Source organism: Amia ocellicauda, chromosome 10 (genome assembly GCF_036373705.1).
Source record: "Amia ocellicauda isolate fAmiCal2 chromosome 10, fAmiCal2.hap1, whole genome shotgun sequence".
In the NCBI taxonomy this organism is placed as follows: domain Eukaryota; kingdom Metazoa; phylum Chordata; class Actinopteri; order Amiiformes; family Amiidae; genus Amia; species Amia ocellicauda.
Genome location: NC_089859.1, coordinates 29,998,705 through 30,020,899, shown reverse-complemented (window position 1 = coordinate 30,020,899; position 22,195 = coordinate 29,998,705). Strand labels below are relative to the sequence as shown.

Sequence of the window (22,195 nt, the reverse complement as noted above, 5' to 3'; positions counted from 1 at the left end):
AGAATTAGTTTGTCTGGTTACACAAACCTAGTCATATTCATGGACTGTTCAGGATACAGATTTTCTGTTGTCCGTTTGTGCAGTAAGCATGTGCCAAACCTGCTTTCCTTTGGTTTGATTTCTGACTCTTTGCTTTTTACCAAACCTACTACCAAAGTTTTGTCTTACAAGCAGAACATTTCATATACATTATATTTGTTGCAGCCCAGCAGTGTACTTGCAGAATGGGAAACCATTCCTTAATTCAATTTGATATAGCCCCTTTTCCTTTCCCTATATGAATATATTGCCATGTTTTTTTCTGCAGAGTACCGATTCCAACATTTTCATTTTGGAGTGCTATTATTCAAGGAAATGATCTAAGTCATAAATATCAAATTGTTAGCGTATGCAGTTTGAATGCAAGGGGCTTTGTTTAAAATGCAAAAGGAGTAACAAAAAATAAATCTAAAAATAAAAGATCTGCTGAATGTTCCACTTAGAGAGTAACAAGCGTATAGAACAATTACACCACAAACCACAGCAGCAGTTGGCCAAGGAGAGGTTTAGGAAGAAATCTGAAGCAGGCCAGACCAGCAATCCACTCCCCAGGAGTCCACTTTCACAATGAATACACATGGCAAATGCTAGGTCGAAAAATAGACTTTAGAGTACACCATATATCCAAATTTTGCAGGCTTTGCCTGATATGCAATCATGATTATGTTAATTTAAACATTCCATAGCATCCAAAACACAAACTGATAACACCTGAATTTTATTTTAGAAGTACTGGAGACGAGTGTGTTCAGGAGGTTTGTTGAAAGTATACTAAATAAGAAGGATATTGATGGTGCACGCTTGTTTTTTAGGATGTGGTTCAATAGAATTATCTCATGGTATCTGAGATTACTGAACTTGCTTCCCTGCATTAGTGGGGACACCTGAGTTGCTCACTGCAGGGTTGAAAGAATGCAGAAAGAATTGACCGGTTTTGTTTCGGGTTCTTTTAACCAAAAAGTGCTTAAGAAGAAGCACCTACCCACAGCACTCCTTAAAACATTTAACAGACCAGTGCTTTCAAATTGTTCTGAATTCAGAAGGGGAAGAACAAAAGGAATAACAGATTCATCATAGCACGCAGTCGTAATCCTTACTGTGTCAGTGGGGGATCGAGCCAAGCCTACCAGGCAGGGTGACGTGATAAAATACGATTTGAAAAGGTTAGGCAGCGGAAAGAGGGCATGCGTTTTCTGCATATTGTGAAAGAGTGTGTGGGCGGTTCATGCATGGGAGATCGTTGACTTGTCTGGTCTTGCACCAAGGTGGAGAGGCTATGCCCCTGGACTGAAATATTCCTTCAGTTTGGGGGTTTTAACATGTTGGCTGCTACCAAGTAGGCCAGATTATCAATGAGTAATTTTTCTGATTAAAGTATCCCATTTTACATGTTAAGTTTCATCCTCTTTAAATGTGTTTTAAAGCTGTTATTAGGAATAGTCCCTAAACTCTCCTATTACCACTTCCAAGGATTAATTTAGGCTGTATAACATGTTGTAAACAGAACACACTTCCTCGTCCAGAAAAAATATTAGACCATTATTTTATCTCCTTTTTTGTACCCTTCATAACTTGCTTTACAAGCTTTGGAGGGATAGCACTTTATTAGGCATCAGAGGCCAGTAAAATCTATCCACTGCTGTATGCAATCCTGTTTTGGAAAGGATGATAACTCCTATATAAGTCTCTTATTTACTTCTAGTCCTCCTTTCTTAGTTGGATTTCAGCATGTTTTCATAACCGACTGCCATTGTCTATCCAAAAGCAAAGAAAATAATTTAACTGTGCTGACAACATTCAGGAACAATAATCTGAGTCGCTTTACACTCAGTAGGGGAAAATCTGTAGCACAATACAATCCGTTTACTTCATGATTTGAAAGTTTTAGAAACAATAGCCTGAAACAAAGGATATCGCACAACCACAACAAACCTGTTCCGACCAGGCAGCCATCAGCGGCATGTGGCCCTTTGTTTCAGTTCCTTCTGTTTTTTAAACTGACAAGTCATTAAATGGATTGAATAATACATTTTTGCTATCAATTTTTGCATGCCCAGTGTGAAACCTGCCATTTGTGGAGCTGATACTGTAGTTCCTTCCTTCTGCTTTCAAGAGCAGCAAGAAATAAGAGAAAAACAAAACAATCATATGCTTTTGAGCCAGGAAAAAATACATAGTTGTGATTTATTTAATTGAAAGGTTTGCACAGTTATGATCCCTGTATTCCTTATGCTGCGGTTTCCTAAATTCACTTCTAGTGTGATTAGTAACAATTACATTCAAATCTGCATCTGAGAAGAAAATGTTTAGCCAAGCTGAAATAGTGTACTTCTCAAACCTGATAGAATAAACGTGTAGTGAGTGTGTATTTCTTATTCTACATAGGCCTTATTTGTCTCCAATGGACCATTTCATTATTTTATGACACTCAAAAGCTTACCAGTTTGCTTTTTGGAACTCATCTTTGAGAAGTCTTTTCGGGAGTTTTTTTTTCTAGAATATTTAGCACAACAAATATGCCCAATGCAGAAACAACCCAGAATTAAAAGAACACAACAAATGCAACAAACGAGAACGGAAATTACAGAGACGCGCAGACGATGGATATACATGTCTCCTTTACATTCATATATGTTTCAGCAGCCATCAATTAAAAAGCTACAACTATGACTACTTTTCCCTCTAACAATGAATTACCTCTGTAATAATATGACAAGTCAGCTCAGGGTTTAAATGAATTCCTTGTTTTGTCTTGTTTTTGCCTACACAGCCCAACATCAAATTACATTTATACCCTCAAATGGCATGATGCACATTCCTAAATCAAAACTCTTCATGTGTACAGCGGTTTGTAAAACTTGGAGTTTGTAAAATTCTTAATCCTCCTTAAGTGGGTGACTTCAGTCTGGAATTTTAACCCTGTCCTGTTTTCAACCCCCTGCTATCTCAGCAGTTAGAGTGCTGTTTGAGATTCCTCTGCTGGTCTGGTTCCAGTCAGTGTGAGGAGACCTGAGGTGAGGTGTTACAGTTTGCCCGGTGGTGCCTGGAGGGCTGATTAATGAGGTTCTTGAATGGTGCTCTGGGAGCAGAACTATCCTCCATTGCCTGCAGTGCTGGGAAATCATACAGTGACCTGACTGCAACTGAAGTGTCAAAACCTGATTTGAGGGTGTGGTGTCGGTGTTAACTATTCCTCCCCTTCCTTGTTCGAATGTAGGTGAATCCACTCTGAAATAATTGCTGTAGTCAGCTATATTCGTCCCTTGTATTACGTCTAACATCTCGCTCAAGACTAAGCTAAAGTTTAATCTGCTTAGGCCCAATTCACTTTCAAATTGGTCTTTGCTTATGTTCTTCATCTCAGGAATAAGTAAAACTGCTCTACTGCTGATTTTCTATAACATTTTTGGCAATAAATCTCCTCTCCTAAAGCTAAAAAGTGCTTTGCAGGACTGTGGCCTTGGGTCTCCCCAAAAATAATGTTGTGCTTGCTGAATCTCAGACAATATTCTGATCTGAATTTGAACTCCTTTTTTATTTATATGACTCGTCAAACAACCAGCATGTATTCCTATTTAAACAAACAAGTGAACAACCTTTTGAGTCTCCGTTTTGGCTTTCAGTTTATTTCTGCAGCAGGTTTTGCAGTGTCATCATTGTGGCATAATCACAGTGAAAAAAAAAAATCAGGAGGTTTCCCTTACCTCTTAAAATGTTTGCAATTTCAGGTATTACTGTAATTTAACAAAATCTTTTATGTGTTTTTGGAAAAACCCATTGTGGAGTAATTGGAAAGCTTCTAAACTCCTTGCAACAACAGTAGCTTGCAAACAATCACATTGTATTGCTGGTGTCTATATCTTAGACACGCACCTGCTGAAATGTCATTGGTTATTGTAATAACAAAGTGCAGGCAAATGCTTTGTAACACTGGCCAGAATTTTTCTTTAAGTGGAACCACATTAGCTCCAGGGAAACGTCTTTCTTTAATTCTACTCTAATCAAAATGAGTAAAGGAAATATGTAAATTATTCTGGCAATGCAAGCATCGGGATTTTATTTGTAACATACGGTCGCACTAGATCAGACTGACTAAATATTATTGGAAAGCATTACATGAATACCATTTTCTACTTCAACCCTGTCTTCTTACAGTGTATGGCAGTTTTTTTTGCCTTTGGTTTTTATTTATTTTTTAGCCTTTTCTAACTTGCACTGATACTTGACATCTGTAAGCAGTTGTCTACAACAGCCACGTGTACATTGCCTGTGAGGATTTTGAAAGGAGCACGGTTTGTAAGGGTAGCTTTTCAAAGGTCTGAGACTGGAGGCTCAGGTTTATAGTGCTCTTTCATAAAGAGACAGACTGTGGGCTTCAGGAATGGGTGTGGGAGGATGCTGAGGTCTCTGATATTGTCATGCTTGCACAAAAAATTCAAGTTTTGGAACGATCAGGATCTGGAAGCTATAACTGATTAAAACCACTTTGCCAAGAGTTCATTTTGTTTCCAATTTATACTGAAAAACATTTTTGTCGTGTCAGTAGGAATAAATATTCACTGAAGTATATCATCATTACTTGACTCTGCTAATCATTATATTCTGTCCTGTTCCACTGTAGGGAATGTCTGGTTGCTACAATGAATACCCCTAGTGCTAGAAGGAAATAATGTTGGCTACATTGCAAATTCAGATACTTTTGGTCATATTTTGACCATATATATAATTTAGGAAATAAAATGTGCTGATTTTTGCCTTGGCTCTTTCAGACAATAACCTGTTTGTCCAAATTGATAAACCTAAGCCTTTTCCAAAAGAGCATAACTATTTATGTGGGTGTCATGTTTCTAAGTAGACTTTCCAAAAATCTTGACAGTTTGCCACAGTCAGTGTTACATTAGTTTTGTTTTACTCCTTTAAGCTGTGAATGTCCCAAAGACAAGCTCCTTATTTGCTTTTAGTATTGAAGCGACTCATACATGATAGAAGACATAACAAATGCAGCTGGTTACATACTGAAGCACTGTATCGCATTGGTCAAGCCAATCCTTTGTTCCCTGTAATAAGATGAGTTAAACCACCTGTGTACAAGACTACAAACCCCATAAATCTGATATGGTAGGTTTAATATTACTAGATACCATAATTCACAAAAAGGCAGGAATCCACACTCAGGAATTGGAAAATGTTAAAACTGTTACTTAACATTTTTAAGTTCTGGTATGCTTCCTTTATTGCACAGGGGTTTGATGCTTTTGAGTAATAAAAATAAAAATGTATTTTTTTGGTTGCTTGTTTTTTAATTTAAATATTTCCTTGTAAAATAACCTTTTGCCTTCTAGTACAGCTAGTGCAATGCATCAAGCATCATGTATCATCTGTGTTTTAACATTACGCTCTGAGAGGTTCAATTCAGGACATCACCTCCTTAAAATTCATTGTGCAGATTGTAATTCATAAACTCAGTTCCTGTTTTTGTAAGGCTTAAAGACTTGGGAAGTGCCATTTGTCATCAGAGATGCTCATCTGTGTTGGATACAATTTTACCATGTCTACTCTCTGGAATATTAAATGTGGGTTTATTATTATTTTTGCTTTAGCAGTAACCATTACAAAACCAGACTGAGTATTTACTTATCACGAGCACACTGACAAGGTGACCTTCAAATGTACTGCTATTCCAAAACATTTTATCTTGTTATATATACACCATGTTTTTAAGAACTAGTAAGAGATTAAAATGAGATCTGGATAGCAAAAGCTGTTTTCTAGCTCGGAGTAGGACCGATGTGGATTTAATTTGATGGGACACATTTTGACTTATCCACACATGGGTGTTTATACAGTTTGGTTTTGGCAGCTACCCAATAAATTATCCACACAGGGAGTACAAGTAATCATGGGGCAAACAAAGTGCAGTGGATGTAGCTGTTTTCTACACCTGAGTGAGTTTCTTTCTCTCAGTATTTAACTCGGAAACAACCTGATGTGGTACTTGCGGTTTGAAAGAGTCTGTTCATGTACCCTTGTAGTCTTTCATTTGAAACCCTGTCATTGGGTGATTTATCTGGATTAATTAATAGTCTTATCTTTTAAGAGTTTTTTGATCACTGATTCTGATTGAAATCAATGGCAGTCCAGAGTCTTACATCTGATTCAGTCCAATACTTTAATCTACAACTGTATTGTTTATTGGCCCAGTATCCTCAGGATATGTCAGGGAAGAAAATGGATGGAAGAACATAATCCTTTGAAAAGAAAATCACCACCCAGCTATGCAGACCTTTAACTTCTCCCAGATGTGTCTTGTATAGTACATGGTAGTAATAACAGGGGGGGTGGGGAAAATATTGCTGAGTGAGCACAATTAGAAAACTGAGCTTTGGAGGGTTTCTGCTTTACATCCTTTGCAGTAGGATGAAAAAAGCATTACCACAATAATACTGGCATCTTCCAGCACATAATGATGCTGTTGTAGAAATCGTGGAGTGGAGACATTTAGAAAGTTATGCCATTCTTCAGGCTACCTGGCTAAATTGCCATTTCAGAAGAAGAAACTGTCTTTTTGGTTTGCAGTCCACACCTGCCTTCTTGTAAATATATTTATAATTTTTTGAACTTTATTTAAAAAAATAAATAACGTGACTGTTCATTTTTTTTGTGCATGATCTTACCCAGAATTCAACACAGTAGTCACACCACTCTTTAGTTCTAAAATCTTGATCTTATTTTATATTTTTGTATATATGTATTTTATAGTCTAGTCCAGTGTGTTTCAACCCATGTGCTGTGCCACATTGGTGTGTCGTCAGGCGTGCACAGGTGTGCCATGTTTTAGACAAATGAGAAAGTCGCACATAAGAAAAACTAAAATAATAAACTATTTCCTAATTTTTCAAGACTTTCTGTTTCTAACAGAATCAAGTGTCTGCATCAAGACAAGCTAAGGTTTTCACTGAAAGTAAAGTTTTACTAAATATCTTATAAAAGTTCAGGTGGGTGGGCAGTAGGGGTGGGTGTATCTCATAAACTTTAAAAGTTAAGTAGAGTGCCTTGAGCTTTAGGGGTTGGGAAGCATGGCTCTAAAAATGAGCAAGTTCTTCACTTCATTGCTGGGATATATTTAATACATTATTTTTTGGTTTGCACTCCAGACTGTGTGGTTTCCCTCTTGTCCTAAGTTTTTGTTGACCGGCACCTCATTCACAGCATTGGTGTGCATACTTTCCTTTGTACTATATTCCTGGGTTTTAACACTGAGCCCAGGTCCTTAGCCAGGAGGTCTTCAGTCATTTTCTTTGTCTCATCTCTCCTCCTGTACTGAGAAGTGTGTCGGTCCAGCACACGCCATCAGTTAATCGCATTGATTGCTTTTTTTGTCCTTCTTTTGTTGAATCATTATATGGGTAGTCACTTCAGAAAGACGGCACACATTGACTCTACCAACTGCCACAAGTGTTGATTGGTTTTCAGTTTCGTACGCATGTAAATCAGCCTACCTGTAGAACCACAAAATCAAATCTGCTATTGAAGACATCAGTAGCAGCTTTTGTGTCAATCTAATACCATTTTAGTTGTTTGTAACACTTCACAATATCAGCTATTTGTTTATAAATGGAAAATGGGTATGGTTATACACTTTATACTGGATTGTGTTTTATAAATTATGTTGTGATCTTAATATACAGGATGTGTTTAGGGTTTATAGGTTTTCCCTTAGTTATCAGCTGTAGTGCTTGCACTTGTAACACTTGAGAGGTAACTTTAAATGGTTTTATTCAATTAATAATTTAGTTTGAGAAAGAAAAGGAACTGATGGTACAAGTTCAATAAAAAAACACAGGCTTTACACCCCTCAAGTACTGGCGTTGGCCAGTCTCCTAAGACAACGAACATTTAAAAAATGTAAAGACACGATTAGTCACTATTAAAATCCAAGGAAAACTGTCAAAAGAACAGTGTCTGCAAAAGATATACTGAACTCAGGCTTTCAGTCATTTAGGGAAATTCCACTAACTTTCTCTTCCACTACATTGCCATATTGTTATTTGTGTTACCAGCAATACTTTTTCTTTAAGTTTGTTTATTAATTGTATCTGTAAAGTAAATGATAACTTCTGGGGCAGACCATGAATAATGTTGAGTGGTCGGGGGCAGGACAGCTCTTGCCTGTCTGATGCGTTCTTCCATCACCAGATTTTAACATGTTGTTATACCTTAGTCTGATGTCTATTTAGCAATCTTCATGACAAACTCTTGAAGAATTTAAGCAAAGAACACGGAATGTATTGATGAAATGATTTAAAAAAATGTTTCCTCACAGGAGTGGAGGTCCCCAGTATATTGCTATTTGAACAGTAGAGTTTATAACAGCTTTGAGCTAACTTGGCACATTCCTGTCAAGAAAGGGTAATTGCAGTATTGCCTTCTAATGGGAAGTTCTCCTATTACATGAAGGGCCCCAATATTAACTCAGGCAGGATCATTAATGAAGCAGTAATATCCAACACAGGCATTAACACAGATTATAGAGGGTTATACAAGCCCCACTCATATTTCTGCCCACCGTTTCATTAATAAAGGATGTAATAAACCTTGAAACTAAGTAAATCTTATGTTTTGTTTTTTATTTGTGTGATTTGGCATACCTTTATAACTGAACACAGCATTCCATAATAAACCTGAACCATAAACCCTATTTACATTTTATTAAAATACTTAATTTTAATATTTATTGCATGATGCAACCATTTTGGGGTTGTAAGAAGGTTTTTGCTGCCTGGCCAATTTATTAAAGACTAAAATCATGTTACTGATACTGGATACTTTATTAAGGAACTGCTAGATTCTCAACATTTTTATAACGCTTATTCATATACAGTAAGGATTTGTAGAATGGAAGGTACCAGGGAAATACAGCCGTTTCATTCTTGACTTGTTAGGAGTTGCAGACCCCTTTAAACTACGTAAATGCAGCCTTTGTTCATAGGAATTAAAATTACTTGTATGACGCACATGGTGGATCTGGGTCAGTCTTTTATATATTTGTAACACTAATAAGAGTATTATATTGAATCTTGATCCTTTAAATCAGACATTCCATATCTGTGAAGGTACAATTAAGTATAGGATCATAAGTGTCTCATTAGTCACATCCATGCAGTCATTCCCATTGCTATGTATACATAATTCAGACAGGAAAACTGCTGCTTCTGTCACAGTCTGCTATGAGCTCTGTGAGTTAATGCAGGTGTCTTTGCTGAGGTTTTGAGGGATCAGAGTCATTCAGGGCAATGGAAGTTAATGGGGTGATTGAGGTAGAATTGCAGTGTCCCACTAAACCCAGGATGCATTACCTTCCTTTGAACCAACAGCCTGGTAGAATAAAAAAAAAGTGTTTTGGTCTCTTTGAAACCAGGCATTTGGAAAGAAGTTGGTAATTTCTGAAAGGAGAAAGGTGTGGTCAGAAAGAGAAGTGTTACATTTTGACCATCTGGTTTTAATGCTGTTCTTGCCAAGTCAGCAACTGCAGAAGTTGAATGTTTTAACCAAAAGAAAGTGATAAGTAGTCTAAAATCTACCATTGAAAAGACATTTTAAGATGCTGAAATTAAATAGGTATGGCTATGTCTGAATTTTACTAGGGGGGCTCTTTTTTTATATATATACACTCACCTAAAGGATTATTAGGAACACCTGTTCAATTTCTCATTAATGCAATTATCTAACCAACCAATCACATGGCAGTTGCTTCAATGCATTTAGGGGTGTGGTCCTGGTCAAGACAATCTCCTGAACTCCAATCTGAATGTCTGAATGGGAAAGAAAGGTGATTTAAGCAATTTTGAGCGTGGCATGGTTGTTGGTGCCAGACGGGCCGGTCTGAGTATTTCACAATCTGCTCAGTTACTGGGATTTTCACGCACAACCATTTCTAGGGTTTACAAAGAATGGTGTGAAAAGGGAAAAACATCCAGTATGCGGCAGTCCTGTGGGCGAAAATGCCTTGTTGATGCTAGAGGTCAGAGGAGAATGGGCCGACTGATTCAAGCTGATAGAAGAGCAACTTTGACTGAAATAACCACTCGTTACAACCGAGGTATGCAGCAAAGCATTTGTGAAGCCACAACACGTACAACCTTGAGGCGGATGGGCTACAACAGCAGAAGACCCCACCGGGTACCACTCATCTCCACTACAAATAGGAAAAAGAGGCTACAATTTGCACAAGCTCACCAAAATTGGACAGTTGAAGACTGGAAAAATGTTGCCTGGTCTGATGAGTCTCGATTTCTGTTGAGACATTCAGATGGTAGAGTCAGAATTTGGCGTAAACAGAATGAGAACATGGATCCATCATTCCTTGTTACCACTGTGCAGGCTGGTGGTGGTGGTGTAATGGTGTGGGGGATGTTTTCTTGGCACACTTTAGGCCCCTTAGTGCCAATTGGGCATCGTTTAAATGCCACGGCCTACCTGAGCATTGTTTCTGACCATGTCCATCCCTTTATGACCACCATGTACCCATCCTCTGATGGCTACTTCCAGCAGGATAATGCACCATGTCACAAAGGTCGAATCATTTCAAATTGGTTTCTTGAACATGACAATGAGTTCACTGTACTAAACTGGCCCCCACAGTCACCAGATCTCAACCCAATAGAGCATCTTTGGGATGTGGTGGAACGGGAGCTTCGTGCCCTGGATGTGCATCCCACAAATCTCCATGAACTGCAAGATGCTATCCTATCAATATGGGCCAACATTTCTAAAGAATGCTTTCAGCACCTTGTTGAATCAATGCCACGTAGAATTAAGGCAGTTCTGAAGGCGAAAGGGGGTCAAACACAGTATTAGTATGGTGTTCCTAATAATCCTTTAGGTGAGTGTATATGTGTGTGTGTGTGTATATATATATATATATATATATATATATATATATATATATATATATATATATATATATATATATATATATTAAACTTAGAGAAGTTCCACACAGCACATCTGAAAGTTGAGGCTCCTGTTACGGTTTCATTCTGGGTTTCATCTTACTGAGAACAAACTCTGAAATGGCTCTTTATTAGATCTGTTTGATCAATTTTCCACAAATGACACCAAGTAAAGCCACCGAAACTTTCTTGTACCCTTGTGAAAAGCATACTAGCCACCCTTGACACCAAGAAAAGAGAGTGAATCGCTTTGCAGAAACTTGTGGCAACCATTTTTATTTTTCTATTGTCATTCACCACACAGTACTCCAGCTCACAAACTAAAATAGCTGTGTTTAATCAAAGGTAAATACAGTAGGCCTATGTATGGCCTGAATACATAAACCCATTAAAATCTATTTTTTCCTTTTGTGACCATATTTAAGACTTCTTTCTTAAAAGAGCTTTAGATAAACAGTGTGAGAGAGGAGTATGTAAATACCAGATTACATTTAATCGCCTTGTGAGCACCAAAAACATTAACTTAAATAAAACTCCAGGAACAGGGGTATTTGTCTTGTGAAGTTTTGGTTTTCCTGCATGTCTTCTACCTGCACAGCTTTTAGGTAAGCAAGCCATTTACAGATCGAAATGAGGTAAGACTCATTTAAAGATCGAAATGAGAAACTGCAGTGAAGGGGCTTTTTGTTTACAGCCCACTTCAGCCATCCTGGCATTAGTAAGGAGAATGACTGCACATTTTTCAGCTGAAGCATGAGTTTTCTTCCCCTAATTAAACCCACTGGATATGAAAGGGTCTGAAGTGGAATGCCTCCCCTGCAGCACACCGAAACGGCAGCTTGAGTTATATTTTGTGAGAAAATTGTAGGGAAGGCAACTTTCACAATGGAGCTCAGCTGGCCACAGGGCTTATGTTGTAATCTAAAGCAGGGTGGGGAAATTCTTATGCTAATCAAAGCACTTGTGATGCTAGCTTCTGAAGTAATATAAGTAACGCTAAGTGCATAAACTGCATGCAAATCCAGCCGCGTTTATATTTCCCCGTTTTCAAATGAACAGCCCTCAGCTGAGCCAACAACTGGTGCTGCTCTTCAGTTAATTGCTTGTATACAGACTGCTCTTACAAATTGTGACAGCTTCTCTGCAAGGCTATTCAGAGTTTGGAATTTGGTTGCTTAATAGTGGCTGGTGCCTCTAACCGTTTCAGTCCCAAATGACAGGGTGAGATCCTCAGCGCTCTCTTCTGAATCCCATCTTTAATTACAGATATTGCCTGAATTCCCCTTCCAGTCATTATAACCCCCAAGTCAGTCCCGTTGCTGCTTGTTCTGCATATCAAGAAAAATGTCGGATGCCTGTAATGCCCTGACCGTCCAGTTGAACTCCCCCGACAGGAATGGGTCGTATTAAGCCTTTAAGCAACAATAACTGGTTGTAAATAAGTTGTGGAGCCCACACTCGTGAGAACTAGAGTAGGCCAACATTCCTATCCTCTAAAATACTGTGCACTGTGTTGTTGCAAGCAGCGGTACAGTCATCTTGTTTCAAGCATCTGAAATGAGGCCGGCTTTCCCTGGCCTAGACTCTCTTGTGTTTTTTTCACTGGCCGACCCTCCTCCTGCATGTGACTGGATAAGGCCTGGCATTTTCAACTGCGCTTCCTCACATTCCGCCGCCGCTGTGCCCCGGCCTCCCTGTCGGCTCACCCTGCTGAGGAATTCCCAGTACCAGACCCCCGCCAGCTGGAGAGGAGCCGGGGTCACTGCCTGGAGCCCATCAGTTGTCAGACAGCAGGGGAGTCCTGAAGCCGAGCGCTCCATTCCTCCCTCAGCAGGAGGCGAGGAGAGAGATCTGTTTACCACACCGAGCTCTAAAAAGTCACAAGCGGCTGCTAAGACAAACCTTTTGTTATTTACTTAGCTTTAGACGATGCTGATAGATTGCTTGGTATGTTTGTTTGATTGGTTTGATTTATTTGCTTGTTTGTTTGTTGTTTTGTTGTATTATCTTTGTGATCTAGCAGAGATTTGAGGTGGATGGGCACTTTTCAGCTTATTATGATATTATTTGTTGAATAATTGGAAGAGCTTTCCATCCAGTTGACTGTTATTCCAAAATGACTGCATTATGAAGTTCTGAGGAATTGCTAAACATTACATAATGCAAAATATATATAGCCTAAAGTGATTTAACTAAAATAATGTAATGCTACAGTTAACGTGTTTGTATTAAAATAAGTGTTATCTTCCAGTAGATGGCAGATTAGGCTGATTTTGTCAGTAACCTCCACTAATGCACAATCCAAAGGCACTTTAACTTGCAATACAGCCAGTGGTCCTAGCTGCATAGCAAGGTGTGAAGCAGAAGCACATGCAAATGATTTACTGTTGGGTTACAATGGTCATGTGGTTAGAAACGAGGGTTAACTGTGAACCACAGTGTCTTATTTTTTTATTTTTAACTAGTGGATCTTTCCCAAGGTCTCCGTGATATCACAGCTTTCTACTGAGTCAGTCGGTAAATGTCTGGCCACCCTTTGATCAACGGGTTTGGTCTCCCGCTCTGCCTAGGTAGTTCAAGGATTATTCTGTCAGGAGTTATTAAGCTATTATATGAACTGCAGATACAAGGAGGCATTTGGAAAAAAAAAAAAAAAAAAGTTCTGGCGTAGACGATAAAGAGCAAATGGGATTCCTTGTTAGCCTCTCTGTAAGGTTTGGAAAAAAATAACAGGAATTTGGCTGTTTATAGGAATGTGTAAGGACCAAAGTGGATTTAGTCTCATAAAGTGTGAAAGTTCATCAGATGAAATGTAATGGTGTACAACTTATAACATCGTAATTATCATCTCACAAATGTTACTAATCATTACAAGAATAGAAGTACAATTGAGACCGACAGTTCCTGTGTATACTATTTGGGGCTCTGAAAGTTTTGAAAGCGCAGAGCACAACTCTAATGAAAAGGAAACTTCAAATGTGTTTCTCATCAAGTACTTGCACTTGTGGCATAAATTCCAGTGCAAAAATAAGACTCCTGTGTCTGGATTCAATCAAAATAATCATGCTGCCATGGCTTTAACTAAGAATAACTGTGGTGGCTGACTTTGATGTAATTCAGGTGTTTTCTAACTTATTGTTTAAAATGAGTTCTTAAGTGTTCAAATAGTAACTGATTTGCTTCCAGCTTCAACAGCCTTTTCTTTGTCAGGCAATACAGGAAAGCACCTACTTACCAAAGTTGTGTTTCTGAACAAATATTTGTGGCATGTTACTCTGAATGGTTTAAGTCCATCTTGTGATATTGGTGTTGCCCTAACAGGTTTAGAAGGTTAAGTGCAGAATTGGGAAATAGTTTCTACTGCTAAATTATTATTTCATTCCTTTTAAGTCAGATGGGGACACCATTTTTTTTGTGGCAGTATTGATAAAGGTATTAAGGTTATAGTTAGAAATGTACTTGTTCATTGCAAATGAATGTGTGTGTGCAATCTTTGCTACTTCTGTGAACTGCAATTATCATAAATAAATGTGATCATGTAATGCCTAGTAGGTTGGTCTTTCTCACCTAAAGCTAGGAAGTAAATATTTGAATAAAAACAGCTATGGTTTTGTATACTTCTTGGTGTTTGGTCTCTAAACTCAGTGCACAGTTAGACTGTCCTCACAGCAGAGCTTTGTGTCGGGGGAGGCTCTAGCAATTCCCAAGGACATTTCCTCTGGGTGTAACATTGACTAAAATAAATATTTAAATAGGACCAGACCACCAATGGCAAAAAATAAATGAATGTGTGTTTATTCAAGCCACAAAATTTTTTTTAATCTCTACTACTGAATTTGTCCAATTACATTTGCTGTGTGGAGCAGTTTATTCTCCTGTTTCAAAGTGTGGTGATGCATCAGAGCTCTGAAATCCTGACTGTTGCAATGCGAACACAGACTATCGTGCGTAAGATTGTTTGGAAGTGCGTTTTGAGGGATGTGTCTTGTTCTAAACATTAAAACAGTCCTGGAGACGGACAGAATCATAGAGTGGAATAAACTCGGTAGAGAGTGTGACAAAAAAAACAATTTAACGATTTGCCTTGCTTTTCACAAATGTATATATCTGTATGCAGCATATGCATATAGAAGCATATCAAGTAATTTAAAAAGATATTGATAAGCCTGGGACTTAAGTGTTGTGCTGTTCAAACCACCTTCCCCACTGCCTTTGGTGACCCATTGACCAGGGTAGGTAGAAAAATTTGTGCTCTTTGACTCAGCAACACCTGCAAAGCCCAGTCCAGCGCTGGAAAAATGCCGATACCCGCTTCGACTCCTCCCAGGACCGCGCTGTTTGTCTGCATATTTTAAATGTGCGGCATAGCTGTGGTGGCTTGAAACCCATTTTCTCTTGAGCGGCTCCAAATTCACGCTGGGGGCTGCAGCAGGGTGCCGGCTCTGCAAAAGCACCTTTCCGCGCAACTGACGGGCCCCCCCATTTGGGACCAGCGTTTCCTGATTTAATAAGCCTCTGGCGGGTTTCCCAAGCTGTCTGAAGTGCTGCACTCCCTTGTGGAAATCATTTCCCCCTTTGAAGTCTCTTCCAGAGCTGTCCGCTACTGCTGCGGCTGCTCTGCTTCCCGGAGGGGAGAGCACGCACACACTGGCAGGTACCCCGGCCAAGCTCCCAGGCCCAGCAAGCTTGCCAGTCTGCTGCTAGTCACTGGAATGTGCTTGTTTATATAATCTTATCTGGCTGGGTGCTGGTATTTCGCCTGGCAGGCAGGGCTATAGAAAGCAGCTGTCTAAGCAACTAGGAGGGATGCTTTTGTGGCCTAATTTCTGAACAACTATAATTGACAATTTTGTTAATAACTTTCAGAAGAGACTGCTTTAGTTGTTTTTAGTCCCCCCCCCACTATAGTTCCCATCTTTAAACTGCATGTTTTGGGAATATAAGTATGTGAATAATACTGGTGTGTTTTTAATAGGATACAGAGACTACTGCCTATTGCTTAAAATTGTCTTTTACAAACCATTCAGCAGAATGAGCTGTTCCCTGTGAAAATACCCCCTCCCCCCTCTGTTGTCTGAATGGGTAGATGACACTATCAACAGTTACTAAAGTCTGAATCTTGTACATTTCAGTTTGTAATAGATGGCATGCTACACATGGCCTGTACCTTCTCTCACCCTTTATTTTTGTTCTGCTCTCCCATGAGTTCTGTAGCATTTGTTTGTCAATTCTGAATTCAGTTCATTGTTTCTTGGCTTGCATTTCAAGCAGAGTTTTCAAGTTTCATAGCCAAAAAAAACAATATTCTTCTAGTGCAGACATTATATAAATCATGCTGAAATTAATTATGCACCACCCTGAAGCGATTTTGTTTAAGTTTTGGCATCTTTAACATTATAACTCTTGTAAGTCTGTAAGACAGCGGTTTCATCAAATTGGTCTTTTTTTCCCCCTCTCAAAACAGGGTTAAAAGGAACTGTTAGTTGAACATTTTTGTCATCTTGTGCAGCTGTACAAAACAGGTGGACTGAAAAACTATACAGCTGAAAGTGATATAGCAACTTGATATGTAAATGGCGTCCAGGGACTGAAAGGGTTCCAAAATGGAATCAAGTATTTAACTCCCTGGATGGCATTTCTTTAAACAGAACAGACCCTAAGTATTTTTTTGTCACTTGTTTTGCAGAGGAGGTCGACTACAGCAGCTTCGGAACCAACACGCTGACCCGGAAGAAGAAGGCGGTCGTTACCCTGCGCAACGACGTCAACCGCAAGCGGCCGCACATCCGGATAGGCATGCCTCAGGACTTCCGCCCCGTGTCCTCCATCATCGACGTGGACATCCTGCCAGAATCGCATCGCCGGGTCCGGCTGTACCGCCACGGCTCCGACAAGCCCCTGGGCTTCTACATCCGAGACGGCACCAGCGTGCGCGTTACCCCCCACGGCCTGGAGAAAGTGCCAGGGATCTTCATTTCCCGCATGGTGCCCGGCGGCCTAGCGGAGAGCACGGGCTTGCTGGCAGTAAATGACGAGGTGCTGGAGGTGAACGGCATCGAGGTGACAGGCAAGACCCTGGACCAGGTGACCGACATGATGATCGCCAACAGCCACAACCTCATCATCACCGTCAAGCCGGTCAACCAGCGCAACAACATCGTGCGCAGCAGCCGCATCTCGGGCAGCTCTGGCCAGTCCACGGACAGCGGCAGCTCCGCCGGATTCGCGGGGATGCCGCCCCCCATCGCCGGGCACAGCTTCCCCCCCGACGACCTGGAGAGCGACGAGGAGTCTGACATTGTGATCGAGAGCAACCTGAAACGCCCGTCCCGCCGCTCCACCTCCTCCACCGCCTCCCGAGCCCAGCCCCAGGCCATGCCCCCTGCTCCCCCGCCGCCACCCCCACCTAGCCCTCCCCGGCCCCCCTCGGTCATCTCCACAGCCTCCTTCCACTCCCAGCCAAGCCTTAACGGAGCGGGGAACCACAACCTGAGTTACAAGCTGCACAGGGACCTCAATCTCCAGCACCACCACAGCAGCACCCCCATCATCAGAGAGAGCAACGGCAGCCTCCACAAAATCCTTAACACCTTGCGAACGGACCCCCGGCACAGCCTGGCGCTGCCCAGGGGAGGTGTGGAGGAGGACGGCACGGTGATCACACTATAATACCCCGTCGCCTCGTTCCTCAACCTTTGCTGCTCAGGGAATCTCCTGGGACTCTTGCAGCATCCTTTCCCTCGTTTGTTTGTTTTTTTCTTCTTCTTGATCCTGAAACAAACTGAGCTTATTTTCAAAGCTATTTTTTTTTTTTTTAATATTTTTCAAAAGGTTTAAAAACAACACCAAATTGTAAGATAAACCACAAGATAATTTAACAAACACTAAATACAGGTTTGACTTCTGTGAATGGATTTTTTTTTTCTTGTTTTTTAATTGTTTTGTTTTTTTATCTGTTTAAAAATAATCTTTACTTAGGACTGGAGTAAGACCGGGGCCACTGTTTCTGATCAATTCATTTTTGGACAAAGTCTGACAGTGCCTTGTATTCACTTTTTCAAGGTATCGGGACCAAAAATCAGGTTCTATTTATAAAGCTTTAACATAACTTGTTGTAATTATTACTTGAGTATTATGGAAAGCTGTCTTCGCTGCAGCTCATCTGTCCGTTTTCCTCAGTGTTGTCATGAATACTCATCTTCAGCTGTTAGAGACATGTATTAAGTGGAATCATGAAATAAAGCTTTATCAGTAGGGCCTGTTAACACATTTCTTAAAATATTAATATTCCTTTTTTGGATGATTAATCCAGGCATTTCTGTTCAGGTTTTTGGTGCTGTGGTCTTTGAAGAAATGTAACTTTTCCACTTTAAACCAGTAAGATCTTTATCATTCCTCCCCATAACAATGGAGCTGCAAAAGTAGTAGCATGGACCTACCATTTATAATCTATATTAATAATTGATAGAAAACCAATCATGTGCCTTCTTTGAAAGTCGTAATACACCGCTCTGAATCACTGCATTTGGTTATAATATGTACTGTAAAATGCAAAGATTGAAAAAGGATAATCATTATTTCACTGAGGTTTCCGAAGGGAAAACCACAGACCATCCATTTTGAGAATCTTCATGGGTTTCCTCCAACCGTTTTTAGGATTCACTTTACGGTCAACTGTTGCAGCTGTAACAGCAGCTACAACTTCTTAATATATTCCTGATTTTAAACTTGCATTGCAGATTATGTCTCATTGGTTAGTCATTATTGAAAAATCATTGGTTTACCTACTAAGAATCTTTCTGACCTAGTGTTTTGAGTTTTTTCAATGTTGATTTTTAACGAGGAAATCTTACTTTGTGAATGCCACATATTAACAAATTTAAGCAGTTGCATGTATCTGCTTAGAACCAGGCCAGGGATCTTCAAAATCAGACTGCAGAAGCTTTACGGCTGTGTTTTCATAGTTAATTGCCGTCTGCATTTCTAAAGAAGAGCAGAAAATAGCCCTACTCTTTTACCATCAGACTGTAAATTGAATTTATCTTGACCATTTACAATAGGCATGCAAGCTGTTGGATTGGGAGAACTCGCATAGATGCCTCAAGTGTTTTAGGGGATGGGGGATTGGTATGCTTGTGTATTTTAACTAATTAACTTGAAGTGCGGACAAGAATTCGTAAGAAACACAGTGCTGACTTTTTAATTGTCTTTGTTGGATGGAAATTTACTTTTAAATTGGTACACGGATGCACTGGGTATGCAGATTTTTCTTATCCTGTTTATTGCATGATACTTAGCTGTGCACAACCCATGCCACAATGGTGTTTTTTTGTTTTGTTTTTGAGGGGGAAATAACTAAATTCTCATTCAAGTTAATGTAACATTCAGTCAGCACTGCCACAGTGACACAACAGCAGAGAAGGGCAGTAGGAGGACCACCACATTTTGGGTGTCTGTGTGGTACTTAAAATATCTAATGAACTGTACGGAGTTCAGAATAAAATGCCTTTCTTCCACCACACGTATTTTCTTAAATAACTAGCTTCACACTGGGGCTTGTTTTTCCCAGTAAATAATCATGACCAAACATACATTTTACTGATAAAAGTGTTAGCACCTATTTATACCCAAGGTAAAAAATGGAAAGGTCCAAGCTTCAGTTGAATTTAATTCCTTCATTCCTCCCCAGGCAAAACCATGTTACAGCCAGTAACCATATAAAACTGAATTGTTTGTTTTATTTCTTTGTTTTTTCTTTTGCTTTGGTCCCTTGGATTTTCTCCACTTTATTACAACAAAAAGTCACAGAGCTGGAACTTTGAAATTGACTTTTTGGTCCTGGAGCAATATAGCTTAGATGGTTGTAAGGAACAAATATGACAAATAGGTGGGGAAACCAAGAACTGTGTTCTCAACACTTAACACTTTAAGTCATTGACATGTTGGAGCCTCTCATTGAGTCGATGCAGTTGTCTTTAGGACAGCACCACTTGCTGGCAGGAAGCAATCTGTGTGGTTTGCTTCCCTCTCCAGTCTTCATCACTAATGTTATCCTTATTGTTGTAAGTATTAGGCATAATAATAAAAAAATGTTACTTTTTATTATTTATTATAAAGTTGTCACAATTTGCTGGAGTGTTTTTGTTCTGTTCTGTTTTTCCTAGTTTCTTCATTGTCAATGTAAGGTGTGTATTACAGCATAGATCTGCATTTTATATTATGAACTTGTGTGCAGACAATAAGAATGAAATTATATTAATGAAATCTGAATGTTAGGAGCATTGTCTGAAAGTCATTGGTACGATGAAAGGCTTTTTTTTTTTTTATTTGCTTTATATCTGTGAGAAATAGGACCAAGGCTTTAACCACACATCTCAAGTTCACTCGAGAGCTGCTAGACTTTAAGGTTAATTGGAATTTTTCTCTTTCCAATCTGTAGTGTACTGATGGAGGTGTTAGGGTTCCATCAATTCCCAATTGCCTTTGAATCTGCAAGCACAACTACATGGGAATTACCTGAAGATATACCAAAAGAGAAATAAACGTGGTATTACTGGAACCTTTCTCACAAGTATGAAATCTATTTTCTTTTTAATTTTTAACTTTGGTTGGAGGTACCTTTTTATTACAATGTTCAGTGAATTTTTTTTTTCTTTCATTACTGTCCTTTTACCTGTACAATGTTTGCAAATGCCCAGTTTTATTTTTAAAGAATGATTTGTTATACATTTAATTGCATTCAATTAATATATAGTGCAGAAAGAGTTGAAGTTCAGGGTGTACTTCCACAATTTATTTTATATTTTTTAGCCAGTGCAAGCCTACCTAAGGACTGAACATTGGTGGTACTGAATGCTGCAATGATTTTAATCTGCTTTGATACAAAATATATATATATATTTAAACAGTACATTACAGCTTTGCTACAATGACAATCCTTTTTTTACACTTGTATGCCAGTCATAAAAACAAGTGCTAAAATTAAATGTATCATTCCTTCAATATTTGGGCTGCAAATACATTTAGGTAAACTTGTACTAAACCAGTAATACTTTTTTTCTAAATGCGTACATAATAAAAATATAAAATACAAATCAGTGAACCACTTATCATATTTCAAAAGACTGCAACATTTGTTAAACCAGTTAAGGGGACAATAAGAATAGTGCTATAATGTAATATGAAGCTAGTTGCTAACCTCAGGATCAAATTTTACCATGTATGAGATTAGAATAATAATCCTAAAGCCAGACTGTTTAAGCATCTCTTACGCAACTCCAGTGCATTTATTTTATGTTTTGACCAAGTCTTAGCCTCTTAAACAATTCTCCTGTAGTTTCCCTTTATTTTTGTGTTACTTTAATTTTAAATTAGATCCACTAGGATATTCTTGAAGCCTTTTATTTTTATCTGAAAACTTGTTGGTGTTTCCTTGAACCTATAGAAGCGATCACTGAAAACTGAACTCTCAATTGATACACTTTATTTAAATTGTGTATTCAAAACATGACAACCATATTATTTTCTTACCACTGTTTATTGATCTTTTTTTTGTATTTTGGAGAAAAGACTAAATAAATAAATACAAAATTACTTTGTGTGCTTCTTGGATTTGTGAAAGAAAGATTAAAAACCTCTCAAAACGAACTGTTCATATTGCATTGGAAGGTGTTCGTAAAGAATTATATGTAATGCACATTTGACAATGTGTCTGTTTTCCCCAGGGGAACATGATGGGAAAAGCAAATTTATTTTCTTTGAATAAAGCATAAAATCATTGATTTTTAGGACTGCCCTTGGGGACTTGTATGTGTCACAATGTAAAGGCAATTGCTTTACATCAGACCTCAGCACTGATGTAGTGGAGTTGGAGATATGAACCTAGACCCCCCCCCCCCCCGCCATCCTCTTTTCATTCCATCTTTGTTTGGTTAGTAGAGATGCAACCCTAATAGAAATGGAAATTCAATTTTCTGAGTAATCCAACCCTAATCCCATCCCAGTCTGAATTGAGCAATTCAATTAAGGATTCTGATATAGGTTTAGAACTTGTGCTAAATTTTAAGGTTCTTACATTTGTAAAGTTAGAGATCCATTAGTAATAGGATAGCCTTCATACCTTTCGTTTGAAAGAATTTGGTTTTGTTTTGTTAAGGAGAATTGAAAGTTGCCAATTCGGAACAGTTAATAACTGCTCTGCCTTA

General features: G+C 39.0%; 1 protein-coding gene across 1 annotated transcript in view; it reads left to right on the top strand.

Annotated features, from left to right (window-relative positions):
* Positions 1 to 21,584, top strand: part of LOC136760460 (partitioning defective 6 homolog gamma) — a 51,481-nt gene extending 29,897 nt beyond the window's left edge. Inside the window, exon 3 of the mRNA XM_066715869.1 lies at positions 16,678 to 21,584. Coding sequence (XP_066571966.1) covers positions 16,678 to 17,660 — 983 coding nt within the window. The 3' untranslated portion in view covers positions 17,661 to 21,584. The remainder of the gene's footprint in view (positions 1 to 16,677) is intronic.
* The last annotated feature ends 611 nt before the right edge of the window (positions 21,585 to 22,195 follow it).